The 27,819-nt window shown below is 47.2% G+C and overlaps 1 protein-coding gene across 2 annotated transcripts in view; it reads left to right on the top strand.

Annotated features, from left to right (window-relative positions):
* Window positions 1-4,260: 4,260 nt before the first annotated feature.
* Window positions 4,261-27,819, top strand: part of PIP4K2A (phosphatidylinositol-5-phosphate 4-kinase type 2 alpha) — a 131,510-nt gene continuing 107,951 nt past the window's right edge. For both annotated transcript variants that reach the window (XM_054171256.1, XM_054171255.1), the window contains exon 1: window positions 4,261-4,598. In XM_054171256.1, the coding sequence (XP_054027231.1) occupies window positions 4,458-4,598 (141 nt within the window). In that variant the 5' untranslated portion in view covers window positions 4,261-4,457. The remainder of the gene's footprint in view (window positions 4,599-27,819) is intronic.

The following is a 27,819-nucleotide window of genomic DNA, read 5'->3' as shown; positions in this document are numbered from 1 at the left end:
GCACTCTCTAGAGAGAGCCTGTGTCTGAGGACCAGCCTCCAGTAAGCATGAGGAGGAAGGCCTGAGAGAAGGACAGCCTGCTGCTGCAGCTGGAATGGGGTTACACAGGAACTCTGGAGAAAAACAGTGGGGTGCAGAGAGAGCTTGGAAGGGGAAATGTTTTGGTGTGGGCACTGCCCTAAGGCTCATCCTATGGCCATCATTAGGTCTGAGATAAAAAGACAAGAGAAGTGCTAGAGCTGCAGCTGGGGAGGACTAGAAGAGGGCTGTTAAAGGGAAGACTGGAGTGCAGAAAGAGACTGGCTTCAAGAATGTGGTGGGTGAGCTGCAGTTATAATTGGTATAGAAATGATGAGGTACAGGAGGAACTGGGTTGCAAGAACTCTTCAGTGGATGCCACATGGCAGTCCTGGTCAGAGGCTTGGTGTACAGCTAGTATGAGGGTCAGGATTAGTGTTGGGAAGAAAAGAGAGCCTAGAGCTCCAGTTGGAGGAAGGATTGAAAGCAGCTGCTAGTGAAATGACTGGGCCACAGGGAACTTGGCTGCAACAACTTTTAGGTGGGGGCACTGGCTGAGGAACCAGGCCTAAGGCTGAACATAACTGTTAGGTTTAGTGTGAGGTTTGAGGTTGTGGTGGACATAAAAAAATTGACAAGAGCTGCAGCTAGCTTGGGGATAGAAAATGACTGTCCTGGGGAAGCGCAGGCTGCAAGAAGAACTTGGCTGCAAGAACTTCCTGGTGTGGGTGCTGGCTGCAGACCATGTCCAAAGCCCAGCATCTGGTTTGTGTCAGGGTTAAGGTTATGGCTGAAAGAGTGCCTGGAGCTGCAGCTGGGGTGGAGCTAGAAAGGAGGTTTGAAAAGAAAGAGCACAGGGTAGAGAAAACATGGCAGAGAGAGTGTTTGGGTTTTTTTGAGGGCACTGGCTGGGAGTCCTGGTCTAAGGATCTGTATGTGTTTTAAGGTGGGCATTCAGACAGAGACAGCCTAGAGCTGCAGCTGGAGGAGAGCTTAAAAGGGATGGTGCCAAAAGAGAAGGTGGACTGTGAAGAGAACACAGCCACAAAGAATGCTTCGGTGTAGACACTGGCTGGGGATCCTAGTCTGTGGCTTAGCATAAGATTTTTTGCTCTCAGGTTAGTGTTAGAAGGAGAACCCTAGAGAATGAGTTGGAGGGGAGCTAGTCAGCCTGTTCTTAAAACTGGAGAGGGTGAATCTCTGTCCCAGTCCCTGCTGTGAAGACAGCCCAGGCCCTTAGCTGATTTTAATTCTGCTGTAAAGCTTAAGGTCAATATCTTTTGTTTCTCTCATGCAACAACTTTCCTGATACAACAAGGATTCCTATTTGCAGGGAAGAGCTCTCTAGAGGAATCTAGGCCAAGATGACAACAAAGTCTCGGGGTGGGGGGAGGGAGGGGGAAGAAAAAAAAAGAGCAACTTCCTCAGCTTTGCTTTCCCTGTAACAAACCTACCAAGATGCTGCTTGTTTATTACACATTTAGAAACCAAAATGCTTCACTGTATGGATTTGTTCTGGAAGGAAGATGAAAGACGTGCATGTGACAGGTGTTACCACGCCGGTGTGTGCAGCACTGTGCAATGCTCAGATGTCATGGCCTAAGCATAACGTAAGGAATAAAATGGGCACTGAACTCTTCTGAAAGTCTGACTTCAAAATCTATATTTAGGCACCTAAGTGACCTGCTTTCATTCAAAGGCGCTGACTGTTCAGCTGCTCCCATTGACTGCAGCAGAAATTTTTGGTGCTGTTGTGAATCTATTTTCAAGAACAAAAATTACAGTTGAGTCTGCCTGTAACTCCTAAGTAACTCCTCACTCAAACAAAAGAAAAGGTGAGAGGAAATGAAACGTAGCTTCTCTGTTCTCCCCTGCTCTCCAACAGAGGCAGAAAAGGGACCACATAATAAATGGCAGTAACTGCTTCTGTGCGGGAGGGAGATGAAATGCTGCTGAGCTTGTGACGTAAAAGAGAAATGGAGAGGATGAGATCCCTGAAGAACTGTTTGGTGCAACTAGTTTTTAAACATATGAGCAGCTCTGCAATACTGTGTCAGGGCCCTGAGCTCACCTATTGACCTCAACTGCCCTCAGCAGCCTCAGCTGGGAGCACCACCTTGCCCAGGATCTCAACTGAATTTTAGGGAGGTCTCATTTAAGTCTTTGCTTGAGCTATGTTGTAGGTAGACCTGTCTCCAGCACTGTATTCTGGTTATACCTTGGCTTGTATCGTAGGCAATTTGTCTGCAGTCCTGGTTTTGGCCCTGTCTCCTGGACAGACTCTCTGCCTGTGTTGTGACTTCTTGGATGGACCTTATCCATCACCTCAGCTTCTCTGGGACTGCTGATGTGTGTCATTGCTAGCACCTGGCTCTGCCCACTGTGTGTGGACCCTGTGGGACTGGGCTGCCTTGCTGAGGGCACTGCTTTGACTGGAATGACCCTTGGCTGCTGGTTTGTCCACCTCCCTGAAGCAGCCCTACTCTTGTTCCTCTCTAAGGATCTGGTCACCTTGTTGAAGGATCAGCTGGTGAACAATACAATATCTGCAGCCAGCAGGTATACTTTGTGAGGGTGCAGTACTCCTGAGTACTCAGTGTTTGTTGTGTGCTGACCAAAACACATCACTGTGCTCACAGTTGAGGGCTAGGTCAGGAGCAATTAGCAAAGTCCTACCTCAAAGGTCCTTCTTACTCCTAGAGGTCTCATTATGGGGGAAGGCAAGTGGAAACTTGAGTAAATATTACAAAAACTGCCCAAAGTAACAATGTGTATAAGTACTAAGATAAAAATTAGGATGATGGTAGGTTTTGTTTCCATGGGGACTTGGAGATGAGCGTGAGGGTGGGAAGTGGGGTGGTGGGCAGGGAATGAGAACCACCTTCTTCACCGGGCAGACGCTGAGCTGGGGTTGGTTTACAAAGTCCCCTCACCCTTCAGTGATCCTCCTCTTCCAGTCCTCCATTGCAGCCTCCTGTCCTAGCCTTACTCCTCATCCAGCCTCCCACCCTTCCTCTTAGTCTTGTTCTGGAACATAAAATCCTCTAGTTTGGAAAAGACCTTTAAAATCATCAAGTCTGACAACCATTAACCAAACACTGCCAGCTTACCAATAAGCTGTGCCCTCAGCACCACATCTAATTGCCTTTTAAACCTCTCCAGGGATGGGGACTCCACCACTGCCCTGGGCAGTCTAGGTCAGGGCTTGACAACCCTTCTGGTGAAGAAATTTGTTTCCTAATGCCCAACCTAAACCTCTCCTGACGTAAGTTGAGGCTGATTCCTCTTGTCCTTTCATTTGTACCTGGGGGAAAAGACCAAACTGACTGAACAAAAGCCAGCGTGTGCCCAGGTGGCCAAGAAGGCAAACAGCATCCTGGCTGGGATCAGGAATGGTGTGACCAGCAGGACCAGGGAAAGGATGTCCTCCTGTACTCAGCAGTGGGGTGGCCACACCTTGACTGCTAGGTTCAGTTTCAAGCTGCTCACTACAAGAAAGGCATTGAGATGCTGGAACAGGTCCAGAGAAAGGCAACAAAGCTGGTGAAGGGTCTGGAGAACAGCGCTGGTGAGGAGCAGCTGAAGGAACTGGGATTATTCAGCCTGGAGAGAAGGTGACTGAGGCAAGAGCTGGCTCTCTAGAAGTCCCTGAAAGGAGGTTGGAGTGGGGTGGGTGTTGGTCTTTTCTCCTTAGTACGGAGTGATAGAGAGAAAATGGAATCGAATTGCACTAGAGGAGGTTTAGGTTGGAGACCTTCACAGAAAGGGTTCTCAAGCACTGAACAGGCTCCCCAGGGAGGTGTTTCAAAGAGGCAGAGATGAGGTGCAGAGGGCCATGGCTTAGCACCAGAAGAGTTAGAGAATGCTTGGTCTCGAGGCTCTTAAAGGGCTTTCCCAACCGAAACGCTTCTGTCAATTTCTGCCCTCCCCGCCGCTCGGCTCCCCCGAAGCCGCCCTAAGGGCACCGCTTTCGCCTCCGCGGCCGCGCAGACGCCGTCCCGGGCTGCGGGGGTGTGCGCGTGCACTCGGGGCGGTGCGCGGGGAGCGGGCGTGCGGTGCACGGGGGGTGTGTGCTGCGCGTCTCCCTGTGTTGCACGGGGGGCGGTCGGCGGCCGGGGTGTGCGCGGCGCATGCGCACCGCCGCTGCAGGAACCGAAACTCCTCCGGCGTTCCCGCGCCGGCTGCGGGGGCGGGGCGCGGTGCGTGGCGGGCGGTGGCTCCCCCGCGGGGGCGGTCGGGGGAGGCGGGGCCGCGCCGTGCGAGCGGGGCCATTTCAGCGTGCGGCACCGGCGGCCAGGCCGGGATGTACGCCGCATCCCGTGGTTGCCAGCCTGCCGCCGGCTGTCTGCCCATTCGCCTGCCCGCGGGGCCGGGGCGCTGACTCGTTCCTGCGGTTCTCTTCACTCCTGCCTTCCCTCGCTCCCGCCTCCGGCAGCGCCATGGCGGCCCCCAGCAGCATCGTGCCCGTCATGGCGAGTAAAACCAAGACGAAGAAAAAACACTTCGTGGCGCAAAAAGTGAAGTTGTTCCGGGCTAGCGACCCGCTGCTCAGCGTCCTCATGTGGGGGGTCAACCACTCGGTAAGCGCCGCGGCTCCGCCCGCCCCACGCCCCACCGGGGCATCGCCCCTCCGGGGATGCGGGGAAAAGGGAAGGGAGGACGATGCATGATGCCAGGCGGCTGCGGAGACAGTAGCGGGACCGGGGAGTCACCCGCCGGCTGTCGCCCTCCTTCTTGGCGGAGGAGAAAGAGAGGCGTGGGGAGGGGGCGGGGGGAGTGGGAAGGGGGCTGGGAGCGCGTTACCGAGCGCGGGCGGGGGGCGCCGGGGAAGCTGCGGTGTCCCAGTGGTATGGGGGATGCGCGCCCCGCCGCTCGGGAGGCGCGGGGCTGGGCGGCTGCGATGATCCCGTGTGCTGCCCATCGGGGAGTTCGCCCCTCAGACAGTGAACGGGTGGTTGCTGTGCGTGGCCGGCGCTGGGAGTGGAGCCGGGGCCACCACCCGCCATCGGGCGTTGCATAAATGAGCTGCGGTTAAAACAACAGCCCGGCAGCCCGGACATCGGCGTTCGGCCGCCAAGTTTGTCCCGTCCTCCGGGCGGTTTGCTGGAGCGAAGTGTCTGCGGACGGGGTTCTGCGTCTGGGGGAGGGGAGGAGGGCCGGGTTTTGGCGTGGTAAAGCAGCGGAATTGCGATGTTTGCGGGTTGCTCCATCACCCTGCGGCTGCATGATGGGCTGCTGGGGCTGCCTGAGAGCTCCGGGACCCGCCGCGGTAACGATGAACCGCTGCTGTTCAGCGTTAAAATTAGGAGCCTGGTAAAGATGTCACATGGTTTGGGCATTATGAGGCTCAAGTCGCAGCTTTACATCTTTAAATAGCCCCTCTGGCGGGTTAAAAGTGTAGAGAGCCCAAAGATCACCCAAAAAAACCAAACCCCAAACTAGCTAGCAAGACAGTTTGGCCAAAAAAAAACTTCTCTTGGCTTTCTAGTGCAGAGCCCAAATATTGGGTTTAGATGGGTTACTTTTTGTTGATACTTAACAGCTTTTATGTCTGTTCAATTTCACATTAGACTACAAATGTTGTAACAGCTTCATGAAACAGGAGAGGCAGCCCACAGTATTAACACACTATTTCTTTTGTTTCTTATGAGGATTTTTCCTTTGTGTCTGTTTTGGTAGTTTTTTGGCCAAAGCCTGAAAACTGAGCATCAAGGGGAAGCACTGTTAGATCTGTCTTCAACAGCACAGTGGCTGAAGTGATGAGCTAGCAGGAAATGCTTTAAGTGTACCTACATGGTAGGAGAAGGTCTGCTGAGGTTAAATATTCTGCTGAAGGCAGAGTCCTGGGAGCCGATGGGCAATGGTGACAAAGGGTTTCAAGTGTTCTGTAGATCACTTGTAAGTTGTGACATCTTATGCCGTGTTCTGATAAGGAACCAGTTATTTATCTCCAAAGCAAAAATCTCTTAATTGTGGAAGTGCAGAATATGCCGTTTGCCAGGTTTGGATTTAAATACTCGAGTTTCTTTTGCTCCTTCTTTAGTGTCTACTGTTATTGAGAGCAAAATTCCCAAACAGGCCCTTTTTAATGAAAGCAAGCAAGCTGATAATTACAGAGTGAGAGACTTGTATGGAATAGCAGTGTGCTAGCTACTGGCAGTCTCCCCGGGGAGAGGGGGAGAAGATCTCTGACCAGAACAGAGATCTTCCTGTTGCAACAGCTCATTGCTCCATGTGTTCATACTGGAAATACCACTACTTCCAGAGGAAAAACCTCTCCAGTGCAAATAACAACTAAGTAAATAGTGACAAACACAACGCTGTGCATGACTCCTGCAGTCACGTGCTGGTCCCATTAGAAGATAAAACGCAGAAGAGTTCTATCTTTGCGTGCAGAAGGCTCATGCACACAAAGGATTTTAGTTTGCAATAGCTCATTTTCACTTGAAGGGCTCAAGGAGCAAGCTCAGCAATAGAGTATGCTCAGAGAAATGCTGCTTCAAGTCTGTGTGAAGGTGATGGTTGTAGGTGTCAATATCCGCTATGTGTTCTGGCAGGTATAGTTCCTCTGTGAGGTGTAATTGTGAGTAATTGCCTTAGGCCTCATGGAAGCAAAACCCCTCTGAATGAGAGGGCATAAAACCAGCTAAATTTGATGTGTCCAAATCTAAACATCACAGCACTGAGGTACTGCAGGCTCCTCTGTTAAGTGTTTACCCTGTCCCTTTGTAATGTTCTGTCACAGAATCGTTTTGGTTGGAAAAGCCTTTTAAGATCTTTGAGTCCAGCCATTCTGGAGCCCTATCAATGGCCGGTCCTAAAGTGTGTCTCTCAGCACCACATCTCTGCCTCTTTGAAATACCTCCAGGGATAGGCATTCAACCACCAGTTCCAGTGGTTGAAAACCTTTTCAAGGAAGAAGTTTCTTCTAATCACCAACATAAACCTCCCCTGGTGCAACTTGAGATGTGTCACTGTCCAGCAAATGAGAGTAAGTGGTCAGTGTGGTTGGACTCTGTTATCGCAAATAAGAATGGATTCATTAAGAACAAGAATTAAGGATCCTTAGATTTCTTAGCAGAATAAATAGAAGTCTGTAAGCAAAAGTTAGGCTAGGAAGCAAGCATAGATCATAGCTCATGATGATAGTAATTAAATCAAATTAGAACATAATAGTCGTCTGAAAAATCGTATTTAAGAGTGCTTCCAGTGCAGTGCATATCAATTAGTGAGACAATAGCAGTCTCTGAGTCTTACTAAACGTCTTGGGAGATAAGCATGTGTTGAAACAGTGAAGCTGAGATGCAGCTCCCACACTTCTGACAGGATGCAGCATATATTGGAAGCAAGCACTTGGTGAAGCTAAAATGGGAAAAGCAGCTTTTCTACAGGCTGTTAAATTTTTTTGATCCTGGGGCCACAATACCACCCTGCTTGGTAGCTGAGTGTTGGAGGCTCTTCAGATTTTAAATTGAATGTGTGAAGGAGCTCCATCGTAGGGGAAAAAGTTAACCAGAACTGTTCTCTTAACTCTCTTGTCCTGGGAGGAAACATGAGATCTTGAGAGTCGGTGTCACAAAGCAGAGGGCTTACAGCAAAGGTGTGAAATCTTAATGGGAGGAAAAAAGAAGTCTGCAGGGAGGTGTCTGTTACCCTGTGTTCGTATGAATTACACATCTTCCCACCCCCCATCCCAGACACTGCAAGCAAATTGATTTGGGTGGCCTCAGTTGTTTAGGTAGATGTAAAGAGATACTTAATGCAAAATCTTGTTTGGTAATGCAGTGAAGTTCAGTAACAACTTAGAAGGGAAAGAGGAGGGGAGGGTGGTGGTGGTGGAAACTTGTTAACATTATCTGTACATCTTAAGGAGCAAAAAAGTAACCTGCTGACATTCAGAGCTGTTGCATTCATGTCTTGGTACGCTGAAATAGGCTGCAGAATGAATGAAACTTTCTGCTAAGCGAAAGGGAAAGCAACTGTGTCCCATTTTCTAGATGAGATTATAATCCTGATGATTTGAAGCAGCAAAGACTAATTGTCAGTGTGCTTGGATCTTGCAGGCATCTGCATCATTAAGAGTCGATCTTATCTTGGTCTTTTACCCTGTGTCAAAGATAATCTGGCTGTGCTATTGAAACAAATACTTACATTTAGCAGTTAGTGTGACTTAGAGCTATATTTTTAGCTGGTTAACATGCTTGTAATATTTCATTTACAACTGCTGTGGTAAATAACATCCTTATCCTTACTTCCATATTGTCACTGCTGCTGCGTTTCCAAGAACTGGAGGAAGGAGGAGAGAGAAGGAAGGTATCATGTAACTTTTTTGGCTAATGCTTTTAGAAATAACTCTTCCTTCCTTGTTTTCTGTGGCAAAAATTAAAGCCAGGGGTTCTGTGTTTTCTGCAGTCTAGGCTCCGTAGTGGTGACTCTGCTCTTGCTTGTGCTGGTTGCCTGCTTCTCTTGGAAACTTCCTAGGAAAGCTGGAATTTGTAAGGAGCTAGGCCTAGGTCCTTCAAAACAGATTGCCTCCAAAGATGGAAGAGCATTAATAGCAGTTTGCTTTTTCTTGTGACTGATTTTGAGGTAAGGAACGGACTGCTGGAGCCATCACCTCCTGTGTCAACCATTCAGTTAAATAGATTTAGGAGAAGAGAATGAATGCCTGGTGAAGGTACTGAGCATACTCTACCAGTTTAAAAAACAAACAAAAAACCCCAACAGAATACAACCAAACCTAAGCACACACCACCCCTTTCACCCTCCCTCCCCAGCCCCTGGAATCTGTAATCACCATCTGTTTCTTGGATGATTACAAGCTGATCTAAAAATTTAGCAACGCCTGACTTCTCAGTGGCACTTGCTGCTTAATAAGCAAGTGGAACAATAACGAGACATGGATCAAATAACAGTTTTCCACCCCCCACCCCCACCCCCAGCTAGTGCAGAGTACATTAGAAAGAGTATACTTTCTGTGGGTGAGGAATTCAACAGATAATAAACTCCACGACCTCCTTCAGCTGCTTGCATGAGGCACTGTGAGCCTGATGCTGCCGTTGCACTCCTGGCTGTAATCTGGCTTGATCTTTTTAACAAAAGTGGAGCAACACCGAGGCAGAAGAATAAAAGAAGCAAGAATCATGGGACTCCACTATCTGCCAGTGCATCTCCTGGGTTTGTTTACCATCATAGTTAGAAGTGGGGAGTAAATAACCAGTGAGACAAGTAAATGTATCTTTGCTCCTTACACGTACTAGGATATCACAGAATGTTAGGGGTTGGAAGGGACCTTGAAAGATCATCTAGTCCATCTACTTGATCATAGAATCATAGAATGATTTGGGTTAAAAGGGACCTTGAAAGGTCATCTAGTCCATCTATTTGATCATTGCGTGGTTTGGGTTGAAAGGGACCTTGAAAGATCATCTAGTCTACCTATTTGATTATAGAATCATAGAATGGTTTGAGTTGAAAGGGACCTTAAGGATAATCTAGTCCATCTATTTGATCATAGAATGATTTGGGTTGAAAGGGACCTTGAAAGATCATCTAGTCCATCTATTTGATCATAGAATCATAGAATGGTTTGGGTTGAAAGGGACTTTGACAGATCATCTAGTCCACCTATTTGATCATAGAATCATGGAATGATTTGGGTTGAAAGGGACCTTGAAAGGTCATCTAGTCCACCTATTTGATTATAGAATCAGAATGGTTTGAGTTGAAAGGGACCTTAAGGATAATCTAGTTCCAACCCCCCTGCCATGGGCAAGGACACCTTCCCCTAGATGAGGTTGTTCATGGCCCCATCCAACCTGGCCTTGAACACCTCCCTGTTAGGAATGCCTCAGGATCTTAACAGAAAGCTCTAAAATGCCTGTGTTCTTGGCAGTTTCCAGTTTGGGGAGTCTTTTCCTTAGCTAGCACACTTCTCTTTACTGCTACAAACTTTATCTGGACAACTACACAAATAGCTCACTTATTCATTGTCTGTCTTCATGTCTTAACATGGTGCTGGAGAGCTTGTTAGGTTGATGTGTACCCTCTCGGTCTGTGGCATCAAGTTCCTTAGTACTGACTTACCCAGTCTTCCCCTTAAGAACTTCCTTTCCTGAAGCACTGTACCACTCAAAAGAGTTCCTTGTGGAAAGCATTACAAAGATGAAGCCTGAAATAATTAGAGGGTAGTTTATGCCCTCTGGTATAAACACTGCTGACTTATGTTTTGATCAATTTGTCTACAGAGGAGGGGGGAGCCCCCCAAACGACAAACCCACAGCACTGGTTACTGGCAATGTACTTTTAAGTTGATCAGTTGATAACTTCTGGGTCTGTGTTTTAAACATCATCTTAAATGATGAGGGGACTGGTGAAACCCTGAGGGTATGGAACTGTCATGTTGAAGCAGGGCATTGGCTGTCAGCACAACAGGTTGGTTGGAAACTGTTGGGACAAGGAGGGCTACTTGTTGGTGTTGTCAGCATTGGTGCTAGTGTTTGTTTGTAATGCAGAAGGTCATGACTGCAGTTGTGCCCCAAGTGGCTTTTCAAAATGACTGAGACAAAGTAAAACTGAATCACAGAATTGCCTGGTTGGAAAAAAACATACAGTCAAATCCAACCACAACCTAACATCTTCCTGTACACAGCTGTTAGGCCATGGTCCTGAGCAACTCATCAAATGTCTTTTGAACACCTCCAGGGCTGGTGTCTCTGCCACTTTCCTGGGCAGCCTCTTCCAATGCCTGATGACCCTTTCAGTGAAGACCTTTTTCCCTAAGCCTGCCCTGGTGCAACTTGAGGCCATTTCTTCTCCGCCTATCCATTGTAACCTGAGAGAACAGGCTGGTCCCCATCTGGCTCTGGCCTCCCATCAGGGACTTGTAGAGAGCAATGAGGTCTTCCCCCAGCCTGAGCACTGCTAGCTCCCTCAGCTGTTCCTTATAAGACTTCTGTTCAAGATGTTTAATAGTGAGACACTGGCACAGGTTGCCTAGGGAGGTGGTGGAAACCTCATCTCTGGAGGTTTTTAAGGCCAGCCTGGATGGGGCTCTGACCAACCAGCTGTAGTGTGAGGTGTCCCTGGCCACGGCAGGGGGGTTGAAACTGGCTGATCCTTGAGGTCCCTTCCAACCCTGACAATTCTGTGATTCTCTGATTCTAAACTACTGATCTTGGAGTTAGAGATTGGTGGCAGTGAGCTTGGGAAAAAGCAACAAACCATACTGGTTGTTTAATGGGGGTGGTGGTAGAGTACGTGAGAGAAGGCTCTTTCTAAGAAGCAGGAAGAAACAATGTATTAAAAAGCATTGATTACAGCAAAGCAGATAATAAAGCAATTAAAACTATTCTAACATAAAGTCAGCTGGGCACTGGGCCCAGATGTTTGTATATAGAAGGAAGTAGAACAGGAAGAGCTATTTATGAAACCTTATGTTCTTTTTTTGGGTGTGAAGCTCAAGTGTGCTGCAGAAATTAATTTGATGCTGCTTTTGCAACTTGGTGGCTGGACTGGGGAAAATACACACTGTAAATATTTATTCTGGTGATGTTAAAGGTAGTAAACATTTACTCCTGTTTGTTTTTCATGCAGGATATTTCACCTCCTCTGAGCTATTGAGAGGGACACACACACACACTCTAGCTTCTGTTAGGGCTGGGAAGACCTCTGAGAGCCAGTTTCAGAGCTGCTTTCTGTAGTTTCTTCTGCTGCAAAGGCTGGGGGGGTGTGTGGTTGATTTTGTTTTTACTTGGTTTTGATTGAGTTTTGTTTTTCTTTTTGCCTATGGGTTTTTTGAAACTGAATTTCATGAACCCCAGCAGGGAGGGCCAGATAACATTCAGTGAAGCAAACAGGCGGCACAAATTTGTTCTGCTGACTCAACTTAGTCATCTTACTTGAGTATCCTGCACCAGATGCCTTAAGGAAGAGTCTCCAGGGGATGAATTTTGAATTCTTTGCCCATTAAAGCAGACACTTGCTTGATGCCCATTGGCCAGAACCTGGTAGATGTTTGTTCTCCTCTTTTTAGTTTCAAGGTGACAAACTTTGTGTAGCGTTAAGTGACTCACCCCCATTCTGCAGTTCCTGCTGTGCACTCCTGTCTTCTGCTCTTACTTTAAAAGCATCTTGTGCTGTAGGGTTCCACAGCTTACCTGTGTATTATGCAACTTCATGACAGCTTTTGAATTAGGTGAAACTGCTGATTATTTGCAGATCTTCAGTGTAACCTTGCCAGAGCTAAGCACTCCCAGAGCTGCAGTCACGTTGGCTTATGGGTAGCTTGATTTGCTGAAAGGTTAGTCATCTTTAGTGTTGAACTATGTTTTTAAAGAGCTGAAAGCAGTACACATTCATCTTTGTCTTCTCCTGACTTTTAAGTGATTATGACTGTTGCTGTGGGTAACAGACTCCACTATAAATTTGTTATTTTTACTTTCAAAGCCTATTTCCACATTTCCTATTTCCCCGACAGGCTGTGCTGCCATCCAACGAGATCTGGACAGGCTGGAGAGCTGGGTACAGGCAAACTTCATGAAGTTCCAACAGGGACAAGTGCAGGGTGCTGCACCTGGGGAGGAGTAACAGCAGGCTCCAGTACAGGTTAGGAGTTGCCCTGCTTTAGAGCAGCTCCATGGAGAAAGACCTTGGAGTCCTAGCGGACAGCAAGTTCTGCATGGGACAACAATGTGCCCTTGTGGCCAAGAGGGCCAATGGTATCCTAGGGTGCATTCAAGAAAAGTGTGGCCGGCAGGTTCAGGGAGGTTGTTCTTCCTCTCTGCTCTGCCCTGGTGAGACTTCACCTGGAGTATTGTGTCCAGTTTTGGGCTCCCCAGTGCAAGAGAGACAGACCTGCTGGAGAGAGTCCAATGGAGAGCCACAAGGATGATTAGGGAACTTGAGCATCTCCCCTCTGAAGCGAGTCTGAGAGCCCTGGGGCTGTTTAGTCTGGAGAAGAGAAGACTTGAGAAGGCATCTGATCAATGCCTATAACTATCTGAGGGGTGAGTGTCAAGTGGAGGGGGCCAAGCTCTTTTTGGTGGTGCGCAGGAATAAGCCAAGGAACAATGGATACAAACTCGTCCAGAGAAGGTTTCACCTCAACATGAAGAGAAACTTCTTTACAGTGAGGGTGACAGAGCACTGGAACAGGCTGCCCAGAGAGGTTGTGGAGTCTCCTTTGCTGGAGATACTCAAAACCTTGCTGGATGCTTTTCAGTGCAGACTACCCTGTGTGATACAGCTTTGTCAGGGGGATTGGACTCGATGATCCTCTGGAGGTCCCTTCCAACCTCTTACATTCTGAGATTTCCTCTTTTTGTACTTGATGCTTACTACTTGGATGTCTAACAAAAGTCCTGATTTCTCCTCCTCCTTTTCAGTGCTGGCAAAGCACACGTTTGCACTTAGCAAAACAGCCAAAGAAATTGCTGCCTTGGCTATGGGATGGTAATGACAGACCTTGTTAGCTCTCCTGGTCTGCATCCTGGTATGTGGTGAAGTGGGTCAGCTTTGAATGGTTGAGATGGCAACTTCTTGCACCTGCTTTGCTATGTGAACATCTGTCTTTAAGATCTTCCTATAGAGCCTGGGCCGTTCTACAATAAGTTAATTAGTTTTGTGTTGCGAGATGGCTTAATAAGGGTGTTGTGAAAAATTGCTTGAAGTAGCTGAGTGCTGTAGTGATGGATGTCACAAACTGAAAAGAAAACATTAGCTTTGTCTTCAAAGAGCAGGGCTGAATAGTTTGCACTAGAAATACTTAATGGCCATACACCTTTTAGAGGAGTTATTTTTCATCGGGCTAGGTGAACAACTACCTTGTGTACTGAGGCAAGGTAATTAGTCTAATCCAGCTCTTTTGTGTGCATTGTAAGTTCCCAAGGCAACCTTAATATTCTTAACACAGCTGTGAGTATATACATGATCCTTTTAGACTGTAAGACAAAACCGGGGGGGGAAATCACATTGCCTTGTGTGGCATTATTAGAAACTCTGTGGAGCTCCTCTGTGGGTGAGGCTGAGGCTTCCAGAGCCACCTTGCAGCTGCTGGAACTAACTGGTTTCATGTCTCACTTTTTCCCAGTCTGCTCTTGATGTCTCAGTCCTATGCTGTTCTAATGTGAGGAGAAACTTCTTCACAGAAAGGGTAATTGGACATTGGAGTGTGCTGCCCAGGGAGGTGGTGGAGTTCCCGTCCCTGGAGATGTTCAGAAAAGGCTTGGATGTGGCACTTGGAGCCATGGTTTAGTTGTCAGGAGGTGTTAGGTATTAATTAATAGGTTGGACTTGATGATCTCTGAGGCCTTTTCCAACCTGGTTGATTCTATGATAATGTCTCAACTTTGCTAGTCCTGTGTCTGCATTTTACCCATCAAGTCTCTGCTATTCCAGTCTTCCTGGTTAACAAGTTCAGCTGTATCTGTTCTGCTTCTCAGTTAATTGCCCAGCTCCAAAGTAATAATCCAGCAAAAATAATACATTTTGAGGGCATTTTAGAATGGCCATGATTTAGATGGTCCAACCATGCAAGAAGCTGTGCCTCCACAGGGAATGTGGACTTGATGCAGAAGCAAAAAAGATGGGGCAAAAGACCTTTTCTAAGGCTGTGCCAGTTTCATCCAGCGTAAGGTTAGTCAAACCACAGCCTCTGTTGTACTGGAGCCAGCTGAAGCTGGGGTTGCCAGACTTGTTTCCACTCACTCTATAGCACTGATCTGATCCTGTGCTAAGTTCATTTGGGGAGATAAGCCAGGGGGAAAACTGATGCAGAAGAGTGAATAGGGGGTTAGTATTGCTACATCAAAAAGACCACATCCACAAGCATCTGTCCCAGCTGCAGAGACACTGCATGGAGAGTGGAGGGAAGAGATTGATGTGTTGTGTACTTCAAGGTGAGGTTTTTATAGCTGCTGAGGACAGTTGGAGGGACTTGTATACACCAGAGCTATCCTCTTAATGGACCAGTGGTGTGTCTACAGGCCGTCTTCATGTTTGGTGACATGGAGTTGCCCATAGTGATTAAAAAACTCTGGTAGAGAACTCCCATTGTGGATTCTGCAGTTTCAGCATGGAGACAAAGCCTTTCTCAACCATTTTAACCCTTTGAAATAGCCACTTATTTTGTAAGAGACAGGACTGTCTATGTTGTACCTGATGGGTTCTGGTCATCTCTTCAAGTCTTGGACTTTGGAACATTCTGAACCATCTAACCTCAAAATTTGACTAACCTGGTAGCTAGGTCTTCAGAAGAGTTACAATGGCTTCCTCGGCATTGACACTTTTACAGTGAGCACCAACATTTGGAAGAACTTCTAAGCAAAAGTAATTCTTAAGAGTCCTACCTGAAGTAACCTCTTGTGAGGTATCAAACATGTGACTGTGGCAGTCACTGGGTTTTTCTTGGGGCTTTTTGTTCATTTGTTTTGATTTGTTTGGTGAAGGACTTTCTAGGGTGTTGGGTAGCAACAGAACCAGGGGGAATGGATCAAAGCTAGAGGAGGGGAGATGTAGATTGGATGTTAGGAAGAAATTCTTTACCATAAAGGTGATGAGACACTGGCACAGGTTGCCCAGGGAAGTGGTGGAAGCCTCATCCCTGGAGGTCTTTAAGGCCAGGCTGGATGTGGCTGTGAGCAACCTGATGTAGTGTGAGGTGTCCCTGCCCATGGCATAGGGTTGGAACTGGCTGGTCCTTGAGGTCCCTTCCAACCCTGACAATTCTGTGATTGTGTGGTTTGTTGTGTTTTGTTGTTGTGGGGGTTTAGTTTTGTTGTTTATTTGTTTGAAGAAAATACACAGAATCACCAAGGCTGGAAGAGACCTCAAAGATCAAGTCCAACCTGTCACCACAGACCTCATGACTAAACCATGGCACCAAGTGCCACCTCCAGTCCCCTCTTGAACACCTCCAGGGATGGGGACTCCACCAACTTGGTTAGCCTAAGACCAGTCAAAAGAAAGCAGCTTAGTAACAACTTCATTATACTGGACTGAAGGTGATCAATCCCTGTTTAACTTGTGGAGCCAAGCCTCAATAATTGTGTTATTGAACTAATAATTCTGATATAATGCCTTTCATCTGTGACAGTCCTGTTGCAAAGTAGTCTTGCAGAACTGAGTTCTGCTTTGACTACATTGCTTTAGTGTCCTGCAGACCCTTGCTAGGTCATTTAGGTACCAAATCAGGTTCTGGTGTCATGGTGTTGCTGGTTTGTTTCTGTTTGTTCAGGGTGCTTGTTATCTCTCAGCCATGTACTTAAGGAGGAGTATTTGTTTGTGTTATGGTGTGGCCCTCATTGTGAGCTGGATTCTGGGTGTTTATAAGAGAAAACTTTGTAGAAGAGCTCAGAGAGAAACATTTTTAGAGTGTGTATCTGCAAGGGTCCTCACAGTGTGCAAATCTGGTGTGTTATGGCTGCCTTGAGCTGAGCAAAAACCAGAGGCTGATAGAAGGAGAGCAAGATTGCTAATCTCTGAGCTTCCTGCCTCAGTCTTTCTGCCTTTTGATCTGAATCTAGAGCTAAGCTTTGGGTAACCAAACTGCAAAATAGCAAAAAAAAAATTGAGGAAGCAGCTGAGGGAGAGGAATGGGGATATCTGGGTTTGGTTTAGATTTTGAAGTAGACAAAGGTTACTTTTGGCTCCTGTGTAATTTTGACATGGCACAAACACTTGTAGTAGTGGTTCTAAAACCTGTGCCTCTAATTTAGGATGCCTTTCACAGGATTTTCTTTTGCAAGTACTCAAGCCACTCACTAAAAATGCTGTTTGGGTAGATCTCTCTTCTGTGGAGTTTGCACTTACGTACTGTTCTGGTTTGGGGGTTTCCTGTACTTTTTTCCAGTCCTGAAAGAAAAACAACTCCATCTCTGCCAGACTTGCTCAGGAAGCCTATATAAAGATATACAGCTCTGGTTTCAGAAAGAGTTTGCAGGTCAGTTCTTCATTCACAAAGCACAGATTTGAAACTACTTGGCCCAAGTGGTGATAACATTTAAAGTCTCATACTTGAAGTAAAATTGTTTTTCCAGTAAGTCCTTGAAGAAGCAGTGCTTATCAACACACTCTGTCTCAGCTGGCTATTCAAAAGAGCTCCTTGCCTTTCTGGGAAAGAAACAAACTCTAACAAGCTGACTTCACTGGAAAGCCCGTACCCAACCTCCTCCTCCTCCCCAGTCACCACAAACTTGCAGTTGGAGGGCTGAGAAATGACTCACTGGAACTGAAATGCAGTGTCAGATGCCGGGCAAGGTGCTGCAGCTCAGCACCACCCTCTTGTGCAGCAGCTCAGGGCTGATGCAAACAAGGATTTCCCTGCTGCTCTCAGCCTGGTTTTTGGTTGAGGGGATGGTGTTTTTTTTCCTTCTGGTGATGCTCAGGTTAGCAGAGGAGCACTGAAGAGAATTTTTCTGATATAATTCTTCTTTTAGGTCATCAGCAGAATTGTCATATCAGCGAGTTTTTTCAGCCTGACTCACAATTCACTTGCAGCCTGTGATATGTAAACCAACAGGACCAACCAAACAAGAAAAGCTCTCTGGGTATTCCCCAGGTCTACAGAAGAAGTGGTAAAACTAAGTTACAGAACCACAATTTTAGTGCTTGGTAACAAACACAAGGACCTGCTTGCAGGTAAATGGCACTGCAAGCACTGGTTTCAGAACCTCTTCCCCATTTCTGTGGATGCAGGGAGTTCCTGATATAGCAGTTTCTCCAGCTGTTATTTTGGGCTTCAGCTGATTCAACAATGATGCTTTCTCTACCCTACCTACAGCTGCAGGTGGTTGAAGCTGGTTATTTCATTTGAGTGAGCAATGTCCCTTAGGCTATGTTGGCTCAGGGATGTTAATAAGGATCAGATGTCTCTGAGCTCAGAGAATCCTGCACTTCTAGTCCCTGCTCAGCTCATGCTCTTGCAGTACATCAAAGCAGTACTGAAATCTTCAGCATCTTGACTCTTGCTAGGGCTCTGCATTTTTCTTGGTGGGAATGGGGTGGATTTGTTTTTGAATGCCTTTTCTCCCACATCTCCCAATACCAATTGTCAGTGTTTGTTTGGTTTTTCCACCCCTCCCCTCTATCCAGCAGCGATCTGTGGTTGGTGGTAGTGGGTTTAGTTCATTTTCCAAGCTGGTCACTCTTCAAACATTATTTTTGTACCCGTTGGATCTCTTAGAGAAGATACATTGCAAGTTTCTCCTTGGAAGGTGTCATTTGGTGGGATATTTTGTAATATTCCTATGTTGTTGATGCAGTCTCCCAGGCTTTCATATAGAAGTCCACTTCTTCATTTTCTTGTGAATGACTTCCTAAGGTTTCCTGGTTGAACATGACTTGCTTCACAATGAAAGGCTAAGCAGATAAGAATTCACTGGGAGAGCCTGAAAGTAGTGATTCCTCCTGCATCATGATCACCTGATAGATCACAGAATGGGTTGGGATAGATCATCTAGTTCTAACCTCCCTGCCATAGGTAGGGACACCTTCCACTACACCAGGTGGCTCAGGGCTCCATCCCACCTGGCCAGGAAGGGGACATCCACAACCTCCCTGGGCAACCTGTTCCAGTGTCTCACCATCCTCATTGGAAAGAATGTCTTTCTAATTTCCAGTCTCAATCTCCCCCTCTTCCAGCTCAAAGCCACTGCCCCTTGTCCTGTCACTACAAGCCCTTGTCAAAAGTCCCTCCCCACCTTCCTTGTAGCCCCCTTCAGGTACTGGAAGGCTGCTTTAAAGTCTCCCTGTAGCTTTCTCTTCTCCTAGCTGAACAGCCCCGACTCTCAGCCTGCCCCCGTAGCTGAGGTGCTCCAGCACTCTGACCTTCTTCCTCTGGACCTGCTCTAACAGTTTGATTTTTCTTCCTTTGTTGGAGGTACCTGAACTGGACTTGGTACTCCAGATGGGATCTCATGAGAGCAGAGGGGGAGGTGAAGGTCCACTGGGATGTGAACAGTGGTGACACATCTGGAGTGATGTGCCCAAGGTCTTGTTCATGCCATTATAAATGTCCTTTGAAATGCTTTCCTGAAAAGCCACATTTGTAACCATTTTACAGGGAAGCAGGTAAAGATGGGTAGTTTGGAGGGTGTCAGTTGTCTTGTGGGATAGACTGAGGAATTGAACCCTATAGGAAGTTTCTCACAAAAGTTATTGCTGTGTGTCACCTCCCCTGCCTCACAGCTCTGCTGCAGGATGCAAATGCTCAACTTGCCAGCTGCTACAGAGAACATCTGAAGCTTTGCTCCATGATTCCAATGTACCCCATTCTCTTTCTCTACCATTATAGGCTAAGAGTAGTTGCCATGTAGTAGTCATGATTTTCCCCTCTCCTCCTCTGCTTGCTGTGCCAGATATTTTAAATGTTGTAACCACATAGAGGACTCCATTTATGAAAATGATCTCTTGGTTTATGGAATGAATTCACAGAATCACCAAGGTTGGAAGAGACCTCAAAGATCATCAAGTCCAACCTGTCACCCAACACCTCATGACTACTAGACCATGGCACCAAGTGCCACATCCAATCCCCTCTTGAACACCTCCAGGGATGGTGATTCCACCACCTCCTTGGGCAGCACATGCCAGTGGCAAATGACTCTCTCAGTGAAGAACTTTCTCCTCACTTCGAGTCTAAACCTCCCCTGGCACAGCTTGAGTCTGTCCTCTTGTTCTGGTGCTGGGTGCCTGGGAGAAGAGACCAACCCCCTCCTGGCTACAACCTCCCTTCAGGTAGTTGTAGACAGCAATAAGGTCTCCCCTGAGCCTCCTCTTCTCCAGGCTAAACAACCCCAGCTCCATCAGCCTCTCCTCACAGGGTTTGTGCTTAAGGCCTCTCACCAGCCTCGTTGCCCTAAGTGTCTCAATGTCCTTCCTAAACTGAGGGGCCCAGAACTGGGCACAGTACTCAAGGTGCGGCCTAACCAGTGCAGAGTACAGGGGCAGAATGACTTCCCTGCTCCTGCTGGCCACACTGTTCCTGATGCAGGCCAGGATGCCATTGGCCTTCTTGGCCACCTGGGCACACTGCTGGCTAATTCAATCCAGGAATGCTAAACCTTTCTATGTTGTGCTTGTTGATGCACTTGTGCCATACAGTAATCTCTCTGCAATTTACCCCAACCTTGACAGCCATGCATGTTCCTTACAAAACTCATTTCCACTTAGTTTTAGCTGAGGTTTTTCTCATGTCTTAGAGCCTGAAGTAAGTTGGAACGCAGTAAGAAGTAAGTTAGGGTGCAGTAAGAAAAGTGTGGCCAGCAGGTCAAGGGAGGTTCATCTCTCCTACTTTACTCTGCCCTGGTGATACCACATCTGGAGTATTGTCTAGTTCTGGGCCCCCAGTTCAGGAGGGTCAGGGATATACCAGAGAGTGTCCAATGGAGACTGTGAGGAGGATGAAGGGAATGGAACATCTGCCTGGTGAGGAAAGGATCAGAGACCTGGGGCTGTTTAGCCTGGAGAAGAGAAGACTGAGAGGAGATCTTATTAATGTTTACAAATATCCAAAGTGTGGGTGTCAAGAAGAAGGGGCCAGGCTCTGGTGTCCTGTGGTAGGATGAGGGGCAGTGGACACAAACTGGAGCCCAGGAAGTTCTACCTCAACAGAAGTTAAAACTTCTTTACTGTGAGGTTGTTGGAGCTGTGGACCAGGAGACTAGAGAGGCTGTGGAGTCTCCTTCTCTGGAGACTTTCAAGACCCATCTGTATGTGTTCGTGTGACCTGCCCTAGATGATCCTACTCTGGCAGGGGGGTTGGACTTGATCTCTGGAAGTTCCCTCCAACCCCTACCATTCTGTGGAAGAAGGTCCAGTCCCACCTCTTGCATTGATGGTGTTTGGGGTGGTTTTGCCTTAACAGCCCTTCCAGAGGCCTCAGACTATTTCTTTCAACAAGTCTGATAAACTAGGAATGAAAATACTCAGTTTTTAGATTCCTTGAACATAAAATAAACAGTGTGTAGTGAGTCACAGCACTACCACTGCAGAGCTGAGGGTAGCTTGTGAGTTTGCAATGTTTTAACTATCTTTTTTCTTTTCCTGAACAGACTACTCAAAAGACTGGTAAGGTTGAATTTTGCTGTATCTTCCAGGACAGAACAGCTGATTTCCTGCCTAATTAACCTCTTGCTTTATGAGGGGTTTTCTAAAGCCTGGAGATCCTGTGCATTTACATATATTTGCATAAGGCATGCAAGGAGGGAAATGCAGTGGAGCATCTGACTGGGGTTTCTGGTGGAGCTGCCAGGATTCGCTGTAGCACTGGCTACCTGTTCCACGTGAGCAGGCAGCTTTGCAGCCCCCTTGGGCAGACATCTTCAAGGAAATGGTGATAGAACTGCGAAGAAATCCAGCCTAGAGGTGGTCTCCTTGGCTGCCCATGCAGGCCCAGGCTACAGGCAGTGAAATCCACTCCTAAGGGCATAGGAGGTGACTGCTGATCAGAGAGGGTTGCTTGTCAGGGCTGAAAGAATTGCCCCCAAAAAGTTGGGTGAAACAAAAAGTGGTGAGATAGTTGTTTGCTTCAAAGCTGAGTTAAACCAATGGAAGCTCTCCACAATGCTGTTAATCCTCTTTTTCAGCTATCCAGGCTATGACTGTGGAGTGGTTGTGTTGCTTGATTGGAAACATGAAATATTTCCTGTGTGAATACAAACAACCTTTACAGAAGTGATGATTTTTTTTTTTTTCCCTTGTCACTTAACTCCAGCACTGTGAAACTGAAGGCATTTAATTAATCTTGGTCATTTTCCATGGTGATTTACTAATGAACTATTTCAATTATTTATTAGCTCTTCCCCCCCCCCCCTTCCAAGGGGTACTTAAGGTCAGGAAGCATGAAATAACTAACCTGAAGGCAGTAAAGCTGCAGTGTAGTGACTGCTCCTAAAGATTTCCAGAGATCTAAAGGACCTTTCTTTTCCCTATCTGGAAGGGTAAAAGGGAATATCCTAGGTCAGAGGGGAATTTTCCTTGGAGGTTTACATGTTTTGGGGACAGAGCTATGTTGTTTTCTGATTTTTGGCTGATTTGTTAAAGGCATGGATTCATAGAATGGGTTAGGTTGGAAAGGGTCTTAAAGATCATCTCGTTCCAACCCAGGGGCAGGGACACCTCACACTAGCCCAGGCTGCTCAAGACCTTTTCCGACTTGGTCTTCAACACTTCCAGCAAGAGGGCATCCACAGCTTCCCCAGGCAACCTCTTCCAGTGTCTCACCATCCTCACTGTGAAGATTTTCTTTCTAATCTCCAGTCTAAATCTGCCCTCTTTCAGCTTCAGTCCTTCCCTCTCATCCTGTCACTCCAAGCCCTTGTAAAGAGGTGCTCTCCTGACATTCATCAGCGTGAGCAAGTGTGATGGAACAGCAGTGCAGAGTGGTAGTCCTGCATAAAACTGCCTTTCTGTGGGCACAGGAGAGCCACTCTGCCCAAAGTGCAAGTGTGCATCTGTGGTCAGCCAGGTCATATGTGTGTCCTAGAATCATAGAATTGTCAGGGTTGGAAGAGACCTCAAGGATCATCCAGTTCCAACCCCCCCTGCCATGGGCAGGGACCTCTAACACTAAATCAGGTTGTTCAGAGCCACATCCAGCCTGGCCTTAAAGACCTCCAGGGATGAGGCTTCCACCACCTCCCTGGGCAACCTGTGCCAGTGTCTCACCACCCTCATGGGGAAGAACTTCTTTCTAACATCCAATCTGAATCTCCCCACTTCTAGTTTTGCTCCATTCCCCCCAGTCCTATCACCCCCTTACACCCTCAAAAATCCCTCCCCAGCTTTCTTGTAGCCCCCTTCAGATACTGGAAGGCCACAATTAGGTTTCCTTGGAGCCTTCTCCAGACTGAACAGCCCCAACTCCTTCAGTTTGTCCTGCTGCAAATTAACCCTTCTGGAGGCAGAGAGGGCAAGGACAGGATATGAGTTGCTTTTACTTTAGGGGGCAAAGTGGCTTGGTTCTCCTTGTGGCCTTTCTATGCCCTGGTAGGAGCAGTAAGTGATCAAGAGAGCACACTGGGAGCTGGTCTGTGGCTTCTTGCTGCAGGGGAAGGGCTGAGCCTCAGAGTGAGCCAGCTGTGAAGCAGATCTCCTGGGCTGCAGTGGTTTCTCTTCATGCACAGGAGCTAGTGATGACTTCCAGGCTTGCAAAGTGTTAATCTTGGTGAGGAGCAATATAAGAATAAGTAAAATCTCTTGAAGTCCTCTGCTGCTTGAAGCTTCTGCTGGATTTATCCTGTTAAGTTGGTTTGTTCTTGAACTTGTTGCCTTCAAGCAACAGGAACCAAGTTCTGTCTGGTCAGGTCTCTTCAAATTAGCTTCACCCTTCTTAACACTTAGTCAATATTGCACTTTGTGTCATGAAAAGCAGCAGTAAAATGGGATGACTGCTATTGCCAGTTTAAATAACAATCTTTTAGTGGGAATATTTTCCAGACTTCTTGGTGGCAAATGCTCAGCAGCTACTGTATAAAGGCAATGAAGATGTAGTCTCTGGATAGGGCTTTGTGAAACACACTGAAATACAGGTAATCCAAGACTGTTCAGAGGTCTTTGAAATGCTCCTGTTTGGTCAAGTGGGAGACACCAAGGCTATTGCTAAGCTTAAAAATGAATGCATTAGTATCACAGATTTGTTCTGGTTGGAAGAGACCTTCCAGATCATCAGGTTCAGCCATTAACCCAGCACTGTCAGGACACCACTAACCCATGGCCCTCAGCACCACATGTACATGGCTTTGACACCCCTCCAGGGATAGGAACTCAACTGCTGACCTGGGATTGGCAATCCTTTGGACCTGAGGAACAATTTCTTCCCCAAATTTAAAGCTCCTGTGGTGCAGCTTGAGGCTGTTTCCTCTTGTCCTATTATGTATTCATTGGAAGAACAGACTCACCCCCACCGGGCTGCAACCTCCTTTTAGGGAGTTGCAGAGAGTCTGAAGGTTATTATGCTTTATCCATCCTAGTGTTCTGTCTTGAATGGTGTGGGGTTTACAGTAAGTGGTGAAGGAACCTCAGCAAACTGTTCCCTGCATCTTTGTCAGGAAACTGGAAAATTACTGTACCTTTTTGTTAGCCCTGATAAGACTTCTTCCTGGCATTGTGGAAGGCTATGGGGAAGGTCATCTTACAGAAAAGAAATGGTATCCTTTTTTTTCATGCTTAGAGTCTCTTCCTTTCTATTTTTGAATGTGCATCACTTACACCTCTGTGGCAGTGTCCTTTCACAGTCTAGAGTTGTGTCTTGCTAAATCTTGCCCCTGAGGGACAATTTATGCTTATTCTGAATAAGGATGTGCCAGCTCAGGTAGTGTTGTATCAGCTTGTTTGCATCTACCAGTATCTAGGAAGTCTGACTGTGTGTACCCAAGAGGAGGTTTGGAAGGAATAGCTTTAACCTGTGGTTCAGTTTTAGGTGTTCTTCACTTTCATCTCCTTTCAGCAGCAGGAGCTGTGAGTCCAGGTCTTTTTCTTCACCACTCTGTGTTCTACCCTTGGCCAAGCTGTTTACCTTACCAATTCAGCAGGCAAAATACATTAGGGAGGAGGAGTTGCCTTTAGGAAATTAGCTTCTGATGGGATCCAACAAGTACCAGAACTGGTGCCAGAGAGATAGGGAGGACTGCCTGGCAGGGTGCAAGGGGTGCATGGGCACTGAGTGTCCCCCTCACAATGGGAGCAAGCTGTTGGGTTGCATATCTTGCATCCCTTCAGCCCCATTCTTTTCAGTTTTTACTTGACTTGCACTGGGTGCATCTGAAAACTCTCACAGCAGTGCTGCTCTGGAGCTGTCTGGAGCAAGCAGGTGGAATATTCACATGGGCAGAAAATGTAAGATGACTTGAACTGATGAACACTTTGCTGTGCAGCCCCAGTGCACCGCCCTGCGGTTCAGATCAAGCAGTTAGCTGACTTAAAACAAAAACAAACCTCCAACTTTTCTGTGTCTGTGCTGTCCAACATACTGTTTGAATTTGTGTGTGTTCAGAGACTGGCAGAAGCCTCCTCTCTCTACCACTCCAATAAAAGACATGCTTCAAGTAGTGTCACCCCGAGTGACCTATTTGTCTTCTCTTGCATGATCTTCCCCCTGGACTGTGTCCCATCAGTACGAACTGCAGCAGACCAGCAGTGCTACCTGTGGCATAAGTTAAGGGATCACAAAGATTATCTACTTCCATGGGCAGGGACACCTCCCACCAGCCCAGGTTGCTCATCCATCTTGGCCTTCAACATCTCTGTCCCAGGTTGAGGGAGATCCTCTCTTGCCTCCTGCCAGGGCAGGAAAAAAATGAGACTCTCACAAATGGATTGCCGAAGTAATGGAAAGTTTAAATGGAAAAGCAGTGAGAACTACAAGTGCAGCAACCAAAAGGACCCCAAAGCATACAGAGTCCCTTATAGCATACCCAGAAGCCTCCCAGCGTTCCCTTCTCCCTAACTGAGGGTATACCCAAAACCCCAAGGGCTCTTTCTTCCCTCCTCTTCACCATTAGGCTAATCTCATCTGGCCAGATCTGAGATTGCCCTTCTCCTCCTGGCATTAGGCCTAGCCAGGCTCAAGAGGGGCCTCCCTTTCCATTACCATGGGAGCAGCGAGGGAAGGAAGAGGAAGTGTGTGAGACCTTGCAGATAGATTTATAGGGAGCAGGACATGATGGGTGTGAAATATGCAGCTTCCTGTGTCCACCCACTGGGCTGGACAGCCGCGGCACCAGAGGTGCCCACTCCATGGCAGCCACAGGAGACACCCAGCCCTAACTGCCACATGCCATCCATGAGATTGTATTGGGTTGGACTGAGCTGGAGTTAACTCTCCTCACAGCATCTTTCTAGTGCTGTGGGGGTTTTGCAGCAGTAGTGTTTTGGCTGCTGTGGAATAAGTATCCAGGCTGTGTCCTTTCAACACTTCCCTGCCCCAAGAGTACATTGAGGGGTGGGCAAGATCTTGGGAGGAGTCACAGCCAAGCCAGCTGACTCAGACTGGCCAGAGAGGTATTCCATACCATATGAGGTCAGCTCAGGTGTAAGAATGAAGTGGGGAGATTTGGCCATGGTAGCTATCCTCCCAAGGAACCACCAAGCTTAGAGAGCCCTGCTGCCTGAGACTGAGCATTGTTCTGCTGCTGGGCAGTAGAGACTAACAGCTCTCTCTGCTTTTTTGCTTCTGCACAGTCTATTGCTGTTTGCTTATTAGTGTTATTAAAATTGCTCCTATCCCATTCCTGGCTTCTGTTATATTTTTTTTTCCCCCCCTCTCCCCCTGTTCACTTAAGAGGGGGAGTAATAGAATGGCTTTGGTGGGCATCTGGCCTCCAGGCCAGGGGCCAAACCACCACAGTCTCCAGGGAAGGGGCATCCACAGCCTCCTTGGGCAACCTATTCCAGTGTCTCACCACCCTTACCATAAAGAACTCTGAGCAAGCTCCTCTCAGCTGTGTTTGTGGCCTTTATTAAGAGAGGCTGAGTTCCTTCTGCTTAGTTTATGCTGGATCTAGTACTTGTCTCATCATCCAATTAATTTATTCAGCTTGCTAAAAGACCAGAGAATAATCTGGCTCCAAAAACATAAAAACCTAATCTGTGTTTTGGGCTTTTATTTTGGGCTTATTTTTGCTGAGTTTGTAGGCTAAACTGACTCACTTTCTGACTGGGGTGGGTAGGAGTGGAGGAAGAGAGAATGAGACTGTTCCCACTTGCCAAGTGACAAACTGTAATTTAGCTCAGCTGTGAAGCCAAAGGCTGGAAACCTGCAGCCTGAGCTGATCTGACTGCTGGCTACTGGTTGGGTTAGTCTTCACCAGCTGAGCTCAACAAAAGGCTTATCTGACAGTGGGCTAGGAGGCTGGCTCTAGTTGACAAGCTGGTTTTGATGGCCTTGGAGCTACGGGCAGACACAGTGATCTTAGAATGGTAGGGGTTGGAAGGGACCTGATGACAGGATGACATTTGGATGATGAGCAATACTAATGCTGTAGTGCTGCACTGTGGTATACTGTGGTCTTTTGAGTTTGCAGCAGTTCTTCTGGCAATGAGTATTATCACTTTCTTAGGCTATTAGGCTTCCATACATCAAATCAGGTACCTGGTTATATCCTCTGATGTGCTTTCAAGACCAGGCTCTAGCCTATGCATGAGTCACATGAATCCACTTCGTGCAAATATTGTGGTTCTTCCTGTTCTTCAATGACAGCAGATCTCAGTATGGGCTTGAGGAGCCTCCAGAGTTCAGCTGACTCCACAAGAGACCTGTGCATCAAATGCTTATGAGTGTTCTGGACCTGCTACTGAACCAGAGTGGGGGGGTTTGTTGCTTCTTTTTTCCCCCCTCCTTCCCTTTGTACTCTTGTTTCTGCAAGAGTTGTTCCAGTCACGGCTGTTTAACTTGACTTTGTTTTTCATAGCCTGTATGCTCTCTGATACCCTGAATCAATAAAATATTATCATATGATGGTCTCCAAAGAGGTTTGTGCATGCCTGCCTGTGCAAATGTGCTTAGGAGGTGTTACACTCCCCAGCTTTCCTGGCATGTGGCTGAATGAGCTTATCTCATTTTGATGCCGTATCATAGAGACTTTGTTACTGTGATTGGTTTTAACACTTCTTCTTCCTTCCAGCACAGTGCTGTTGTAAGAGCTATGCATTAGGGCATGCCATGACTGTGATGAGCAGTGGAATTGAATTAGTTTTTTGGACAGGAGTTTTTGTAGACTCACAGAATGGCTTGAGTTAGAAGGGACCTTAAAGATCATCTATTCCAAGGTTCCTGCTGTGGGCAAGGATACTTCCTGCTAAACC

The sequence above is a fragment of the Dryobates pubescens genome, chromosome 21 (assembly GCF_014839835.1).
Source record: "Dryobates pubescens isolate bDryPub1 chromosome 21, bDryPub1.pri, whole genome shotgun sequence".
Classification (NCBI taxonomy): domain Eukaryota; kingdom Metazoa; phylum Chordata; class Aves; order Piciformes; family Picidae; genus Dryobates; species Dryobates pubescens.
This window is presented reverse-complemented; position numbering and strand designations above follow the sequence as displayed.